Source organism: Quercus suber, unplaced genomic scaffold (genome assembly GCF_002906115.3).
Source record: "Quercus suber isolate HL8 unplaced genomic scaffold, Cork oak 2.0 scaffold_2, whole genome shotgun sequence".
In the NCBI taxonomy this organism is placed as follows: Eukaryota; Viridiplantae; Streptophyta; class Magnoliopsida; order Fagales; family Fagaceae; genus Quercus; species Quercus suber.
Genome location: NW_027069469.1, coordinates 3,649,104 through 3,657,460, shown reverse-complemented (window position 1 = coordinate 3,657,460; position 8,357 = coordinate 3,649,104). Strand labels below are relative to the sequence as shown.

Below are 8,357 nucleotides of genomic sequence, written 5' to 3'. Positions count from 1 at the left end.
GTTCTGTATATATCGTCAAAAAACACATCTACTGTATCTTATCGAATAGATAATTGAACCCATTTATAAATAATATATTTATAGATAAGATATTTGACAAATGAAGCAGAATATATATACCGAGTATATATATATATATACACGTAATTTTTAAAGATATTTAAAAATATATTTTCGTAGTGAAGAAGTGTGGCAGAGACATATAGTTAATATCACAATTTGGCAAATGAAACAGAATATATATACTGACGTAAAAGTATATGATATTAATATTATTACGTTTTAATAAGAATATTGGTCAAATTTTTATTCTGTGAATAGAAATTCTGTTTTTGAAAGTGCAAAAAGATATTATTATTAAAAGCTAAGCCACAACACTGCATTGAGAGCAACACTAGTATTGTGCATAGTTAAACTTCAAGGGCCTTCGTATACCTCCATTACTTATCTCCTTCTCAGTCGGTAGCACCCAACCAGTGATCGAGGGCTCTCACAAACTAAGAACCATGGTGGTAGCTGAAACCAATAAACCACACGTTGCAGTCCTCTCAAGTCCAGGCATGGGCCACATCATCCCTCTCCTCGAGCTCTCCAAGTGCCTCGTCATCGACCATGGCATCCATGTGAGCTTCCTCAACATCACTACCGAAGCTTCCACAGCCCAAATCCAACTCCTCCACTCACCAACACTCCCTCTTGGCCTCGATGTTATAGACATCCCAGCTGTTGATATTTCAGCTTTGGTCAGCGACGACACTCCCATCGTCGCCAGGTTATCTGTCAACGTAGAGGAAAGCCTGAAGCCTCTAAAGTCTATCCTCATCGAGCTAGGCAAGCCACAGGCTCTATTCATTGATCTTTTCTGTACCCAAGCTTTCGATGTCTGCAAAGAGCTTTCTATCCCCACCTACACTTTCTTCACTCCTTCCACTTCTTTCCTTGCTTTCTGTTTGTATCTTCCAACACTGGACCATGAGGTCGAGTGCGAGTTTATTGACCTTCCTGAACCAGTTCAGGTCCCAGGTTGCTCCCCGGTTCGAACCGAGGACTTGCTAGACCAGGTTCGGAAACGAAAGATTGACGAGTACAAGTGGTTCTTTTTCCATACCAGCCGTTTGCCTATGTCAGATGGTATTTTGTTAAACTCGTGGGAGGATTTTGAACCCACATCGCTTAAAGCTATAAGAGAGCAACCATTTTATAAGCAGATTCCTACACCACCTGTTTTCCCTGCTGGTCCGCTTATAAAACACGACAAGCCTGAACTAGACGATGAGTGTTTAGCTTGGCTAGACAAACAACCATTAAATTCTGTTCTTTTTGTGGCACTTGGAAGTGGGGGGACTCTCTCAGCTGCACAACTCACAGAGTTGGCTTGGGGTTTGGAACTGAGTCAACAAAGGTTTATATTAGTGGCTCGTAAGCCAACTGATGCGAGTGCTTCAGCTACATTTTTCAATGTGGGTGAAGATATTAACGTTAATTATCCAAAGGCTTATTTGCCTGATGGATTTTTAAAGAGGACAAAGGAGGTGGGTTTGGTGGTTCCGACTTGGGCACCACAAGTTTCAGTGCTTCAACACCCATCAACTGGTGCTTTTTTGTCTCACTGTGGTTGGAACTCGACGCTGGAGGGCATGACTCACGGTGTCCCTATGATTGCGTGGCCTCTTTATGCAGAGCAGAGAATGAATGCAACGATGTTGGTTGAAGAGGTTGGTGTGGCTGTTAAGCCAGTGGGAATACCAGGAAAAGGAGTGGTTGATAGAGAGGAAATTGAGAGGGTTGTGAGGTTGGTGTTAGAGGGTGAAGAAGGGAACGTGATGACGCGTAAGGCAAGAGAGCTGAAAGTGAGTGCAGAGAAAGCGTTGGAATTTGGTGGCTCTTCTCATCAGTCACTTTCCAGTGTCATCAAAGAATGGAAGATTGAGAATGAAATCTCAGTCTAATTAAAATTAGTATCGGCACACGTTATTAAATTCATTTTTAGAAAAGTTTTGTTAGAAATTGAAAAAATTGTCTAAATTATTTCAATTTTCGATAAATTTTTTCTAAAATTGGTTTATTATTGTATGACTATGGCGCACATTAAAATTAAGTTTGTATTAAAAAAGAAAAAAAAGGTCTAAGTAGTAATGTCAAGTGTGTTGTACTGTTTTAGAGTATCTCCTCTCTTGTTTGTTGGTTGGTTTCTGTATTACCTTAGGACAGCCTGCAGAGTTTTCTGCTATAAATAAAAGATCATGTAGCATGTGCGGGCTTTCTGCTTCGTTCAGAGTTCTCGTGGAATCGGAATAAGACTGTTGAGAGACTCCGCTGGGAGAAAGAAAGCCTGATTCAGAATCATTGTGTTATGTCCTTTTAGGAGGACAGGCAAAAAATGACCAAATAATAAGCTTAATTGTTGTTGATGTTGTTGTTAATTTGGCAAGATTTGTTCCCTTTCATTCTACAATGCAGAACTACGGTTGTTGATGTGATTTTTTTTTTTTTTTTAGAAACAAACGTACACGCACAAGGGAGAGGGAAGGAAGTTCTAACACAAAAGTACACCACAACTCTACTCAAAAGTCATGATAACTTTTAAGAGATGGTTGGGCAAGTTATACAACACACAATACACTTTCTTAAATAATATGGGACAATTACCCATTCTTTTTTTTTTAGAAACAAACACACACACACACACAAGTGATTATATAAGAGCGCTTGTATGTGTGAAATAAAAAAAGTGGTCAGTTTTGCATAATTTTGGTCAAAAACTATCTATATCAGTTTATTAATATTATTCTTCATATACATTTTTGTTATAGTAATCCTGTGAATATACATAGTTATTGTACTTTTCTATTTTAATTTATTATTATTTTTTATCTCACTTCTCTTTCATATACATTTTTGCTATAGTAATTGCATGAATATACATGGTTACTGTACTTTTTTTATTTTTATTATTTTTTTCTCTTACTTCTCTTTTATATACATTTTTGCTACAATAATCACGTGAATATACATGGTTGCTATACTTTTCTATTTTAATTTTTTCTCTCACTTCTCTTTCATATACATTCTTGCTACAGTAATCACATAAATATATATTGTTACTATGCTTTTCTATTTTAATTTTTTATTATTTTTTCTCTCACTTCTCCCTTCAGAGCTTCTCTCTCTTCTCGCATCCTCTCCCCATCAGATTCTCTCTCTCTTCCTCTACCATCTTCCTTGACTCTATTCCTTTGTCAAACTCATCCCAAACTCATCAAACCCATATACAAGAATCATCAAACCCAAATTGCAAAGATGAAGAAGAAGAATTGGCAGTAGCAGCAATAGCGGTGAAGAGAGAAAGGTGTGAGGCTGTGGAGGTGTGAGAGGCCATATCTGAGAGTTTTGAGATATGAGAGAGGAGAGGGAGAGAAAGTACTAAATGAATGTATTAATAAAAAAAGAAAAAATATATTATGTAAATAAAATAGTGTGTATAATATATAGATACTTTGATAGGAGTGTTTTTGAGAAGTAATTATGTAAAATAAAAAAAGTAGATTTTAATATTAAAATAGATAGAAAAACTTATAAAAATTAATGTGAATGCTCTAATAGTTGAAAAGCAATACTATCTATAAATTATTTTACATTATTGACATGGCAAATTTTTTTTTTCCATAAAAATTTTCTTTAAATGGATTATTAACCATTGCTCTAACGGTATCCATTAACATTTCCCTTTTTATTTATCAATAACTATTTACCTTTGTAAAAAAAAAAAAAATGACAAATATTAACATATACTGTGTGGTGGTTGTTAATGTTGCACTAATGTGGGTCTCATTTGATAAAAATATATATATATATATATCTCGTGAACAAAAAGAAAAAAAATGACATAAAACTAACCCATAACTTATTTTAATATTTTTTTCCTCTATAAAGCTGGTTTCACAACCTAAAAGCTGCAAAAATATGACATAAAGCTATAATAAAACTGAAGAAAAAGTACACAACCCAAAAAAAAAAAATTATAAAATAATTTATAACTTTAGTATTTTTTATAGTTAATAATTACGTACTTATAAAAGGAAGGTATCTTATGGACTCTGTGTAGGAGACATCCCTCTCACTATCACGGGCTTCTTAGCATATGAAAATTTCACAATTATGAGAGGATAAGATAACCACTGCGTACTCTTGGTGCAGTGGTCATTCCACAAGTATAAATGCTTGTAGAGTGTGGGGGCAAGAGCCGAGGTTCAAGTTTTCAGAAAGAAGTTTCACATACATATACACTTATTAGACTAGAGTAGAAATTCTATCTTGTATAATAAATAAATAAATGAGAGGATAAGATAAAGCTAGGGCTATTAATTTCTCCCATATGTCAGGTTCAATTCATGCTTCTGGCATTGGGTACCACTTTTACTAATAGATTTAGTTCTAGTTATTTATTTATTTATTTATTTTTAAACCAAATTTTCTAAGTAAAAATTTAGTATCCCGTTGTGTTATAACGTCTGCTAATTTTAATTCAAAATCAATAACACTTACAAGATGGGTAAGTATATATATATATATATATTTTTTTTTTTTTTTTTTTTTGAGAAGGGAGTAAGTACATATATGAGAATGATAACATTTTTTTTTTTTTTTGGCTAAAATGAGAGTGATAACTTGGTGCATTATTGTGATGTACTTTTGTTGGGATTTTACCAAACCAAGGAGTAATAATAAAAGAACAAAATTAATACATCAAGTAAATAGAAATTATGATTGACTTGGAGGCACAATTGAATGTTATCCTTAGACAATATTTGTCCTCATACTCAAATTGCTAAAAGGTTTGTACAAATTTGTCCCAAGAATACAACCAAGTTTATTGGGTTCTATAGATAGCAATTTTGGAGAATATCCACAGGATTTCTTGTGTTTCTTATAAACTATTTTAGGGAGAAAAAATAACTAGAAATTAGTTATCAAGTCAACATGAACCACTATTTATACCCATAGGATGGACATTCTGGCCTTTTGCCCTTAATTTTTTTAAAATTTAGCAATATGCCCCTGTTTTGAAACTATATAGGTTTGTGCCCCTGTTTCGATACTTGATGACCCTAAAATCGAGTTACTTAAAGTACTCGATTGGTTTAAAATCGAGTTATGCCCGATCAAACTTTTTTAAAAAAAAAAATTGCATTAAACTCGATTAAATGGAAATCGAGTTCCAAAACGCCACTATAGGGCTTAAAAACGCCACTATAGGGATTAAAAAACGCTACTATAGGGCCACTGAACCTGGTATTTAGACTTACAAAAAAAAAAATTCAGAAAAACGCTACTATAGGTATTAAAAAACGCCACTATAGGGCCACTGAACCTAGTTTTCAGACTTATAAAAAAAAATTTCCAGAAAAATGCTACTATAGGTATTAAAAAACGCTGCTATAGGGCCATTGAACCTAGTGTTCAGACTTCTAAAAAAAATTTCTAGAAAAACGCTACTATAGGTATTAAAAAACGCTGCCATAGGGCCACCGAACCTGGATTCAGACTTATAAAAATAATTTCCCAGAAAAACGCCACCATAGGGCTTAAAAACGTCACTATAAGGATTAAAAAACGCCACTATAGGACCCCTGAACTTTGTATCTTATAAAAATTTACATGAAACTCGAGTTCCTAGAGCTCGAGTTCTATGCAATTTTTTTTTTTTTTTTTTTGAGTTTGATCGTGCATAACTCGATTTTAAACCAATCGAGTTTCGCGTTGAAACTCGATTTTATGGTAATCGAGTATTGAAACAGGGGCATTTGCCTATATAGTTTCAAAACAGGGGCATATTGCTAAATTTTTTAAAAATTAAGGGCAAAAGGCCAGAATGTCCCCCATAAGGTTATAACCCTTCAAAATGCACTAATGGAGAGTTATAAGGTTCCATAAAACTATTCACAAGGCTTAAAACTTTTTCAAACATTATGAATAGTTATCAATATTTTTTTTTTTACAGAAATTCAGTTTTCACGTATCTCGATCGATCGAGAGAAATGAGTATCAATTGAAAGATCTTTTTGATCGATCGAACAAAAATTGAACACCAATCGAAATAGGCAGAAACTTTTAGTCATCATTTCAATCGATCAAAGAGAAGTCTCGACCGATCAAAAATTCTGGAACTTGAATTTTCACAAAGAAAATTTCAGAACTCGAATTTCCACTTTACTTATTTTACAAATGAATACTCTTTAACTTTATATTATTATTACAACTTATATTTGTATATACAACAACTTTATATTCCGTACTTAAAAAAATGGAATATAAAGTACATTATTGTGATGTATTAATATTCCATAATTAATATGCCATGTACTGATTGGTGATAAAAATACAACTCCTGAGGGGGGAAAAAAAAAACAACTCTTCAAGTTTAAAAAGTTACAACTCCATATAATATTTAACAAAGATTGCAATTGTTAGGAGAGAAACAACTTCTCATAGGATACTTGTGACTATCCGTGAAAGGTTGTATGATCATCTATAAGTAAAAGGGCTGTGGGGTCATGATATGTCCCATTCGGTATTGTGATTCTTTTATATGACAGACAGTACTAGTAGTCAGGGGCGGAGCTATAGCAAGGCTTGGGGGCCCCCTTTCTCTCTCTCTCTCTCCTCCCCCCACCCCCCACACCCCCCCCCCCAAATTTTTTAAAAATTAAGTATTTAAAACTTTAAATGTTTAGCTACAGAAATAGAAGTTAGCCACCTCAAATGTTTGAGTTAATATAATGATACTCTTAAAAACCAATAGAATTTGTCAATTGGTCTAGTAATTAATAGAGACAATGTAGTTTTTTTTTTCTCTAATTCGTTTTTTGTACATGTTTAATATCAAATTAGATAGCTTTTGTATACTTGTTGGAGTTTAAAAGATGATAAATTCCCTTAAAAAATTATCTTGCGAATATACGTATATGAAAGTTGTTTATTTTACATACAATATATTTATAAATTATGACATACTCTAGTATCAAAATATTAATGGTTATATTTGTGTATGTGTGTTTACGCATGTGTGATGATTTATCTTAACTCGAAACTAACATATTAATATCAAAATTTAGCCCCTCCAAACAAAAAATCCTTGCTAGTAGCCTAGCTAGCATTATTAGATCACGTTTTAAACAGTGCTCCAACAAGAACTGTGTGAATAATTGCCTTTTGTGGTAGATGAAGTTGTGGGTGATTGACAGGTCGTGTAGATGCAGAGGAAGTGAGGAACCTTGATGCCATTGGCACATTGCCGTGGCAAGGGGTTAAAACGTTCATGTATATATGTTCTAGGAGGATTTTTGGTTGCCCTACATGCACAAAATTGAGCAACCTTAATGAAGTCTATGATGGCAAAAGCAACCACAAAGCATAAACTAGACTATAAGCAATAGTTTTTTTTTTTTTTCTTTTTAGTTTTTATATAAAACTCTTTAAAACCTTTTTTTTAATTATATTTGTGGGGCCAGAAAATCAGGCAGCCTCGACCCACCTCAAACCAGGCCCAGAGGCCCGTGCATAGGATGCATGTAGGGTCCGAGGATGAGAGTATGGTGTCCCAGAGGGGCGATAACGACCCAGCCACGCGACCGTGAAAGGATAAGAGTCACGCCTCCCAGAGGCAGGATGATAAGGCGGCCATGCAGCGAGAGATACATGATCTGAAGAGAAAGTTGCACCATGTACAGTGAAGGCGATCTGAGCCCAGCCTTGACTTACCCTCTGACGACGAAAGTGATGGTGACTACAGGCAAAGGTCAACGATACCCCCGAGTGAAGCTTTCTCCCACGAGGATGAGTGCTATCAGAGGCGTAGGCGTGGCAGCCCCACCCCTAAGGGCTTGGGAAGTGACGCCATGAGCAGGGTGCTAGACCGGCTCTCCAGGTCACCCTTTACGCGTCGCATAGAAGAGGCGGTGCTCCCTCAGAGGTTCCAGCAGCCAACCTTCACCATTTACAATGGCAAAACGGACCCCGTGGAGCACGTGAGCCAGTTCAACCAGAGGATGGCCGTTCACTCTAAGAACGAAGCGCTGATGTGCAAAGTCTTCCCGTCTAGCTTGGGGCCCGTGGCAATGAGGTGGTTCAACGGCTTGAGGACGAATTCCATAGACTTGTACAGACAGCTGACCCAGGCCTTCGGTTCCCGTTTTTTCATGAACAGCAAACCTCCTTGGCCCATGAGCGCGTTGCTGTCCTTGACCATGCGCGATGACAAGACCCTCAAGGCTTACTCGGACAAGTATTGGGAGATTTACAATGAGCTGGATGGCAAGTATGATGATGTCGCCATCAACACGTTCAAGAACGGGCTC

General features: G+C 35.8%; 1 protein-coding gene across 1 annotated transcript; it reads left to right on the top strand.

Annotated features, from left to right (window-relative positions):
- The first annotated feature begins 415 nt into the window (after positions 1-415).
- Positions 416-1,995, top strand: LOC112012145 (anthocyanidin 3-O-glucosyltransferase 5). Its single transcript, XM_024044524.2, has one exon. It carries the CDS (start codon positions 507-509, stop codon positions 1,947-1,949), a length of 1,443 nt encoding a protein of 480 aa, XP_023900292.2. The 5' UTR covers positions 416-506; the 3' UTR covers positions 1,950-1,995.
- Positions 1,996-8,357: the final 6,362 nt, after the last annotated feature.

Coding starts and splice junctions, on each gene's coding strand:
- LOC112012145 (XM_024044524.2), top strand. CDS start 507: ATGGTGGTAGCTGAAACCAATAAACCACACGTTGCAGTCCTCTCAAGT.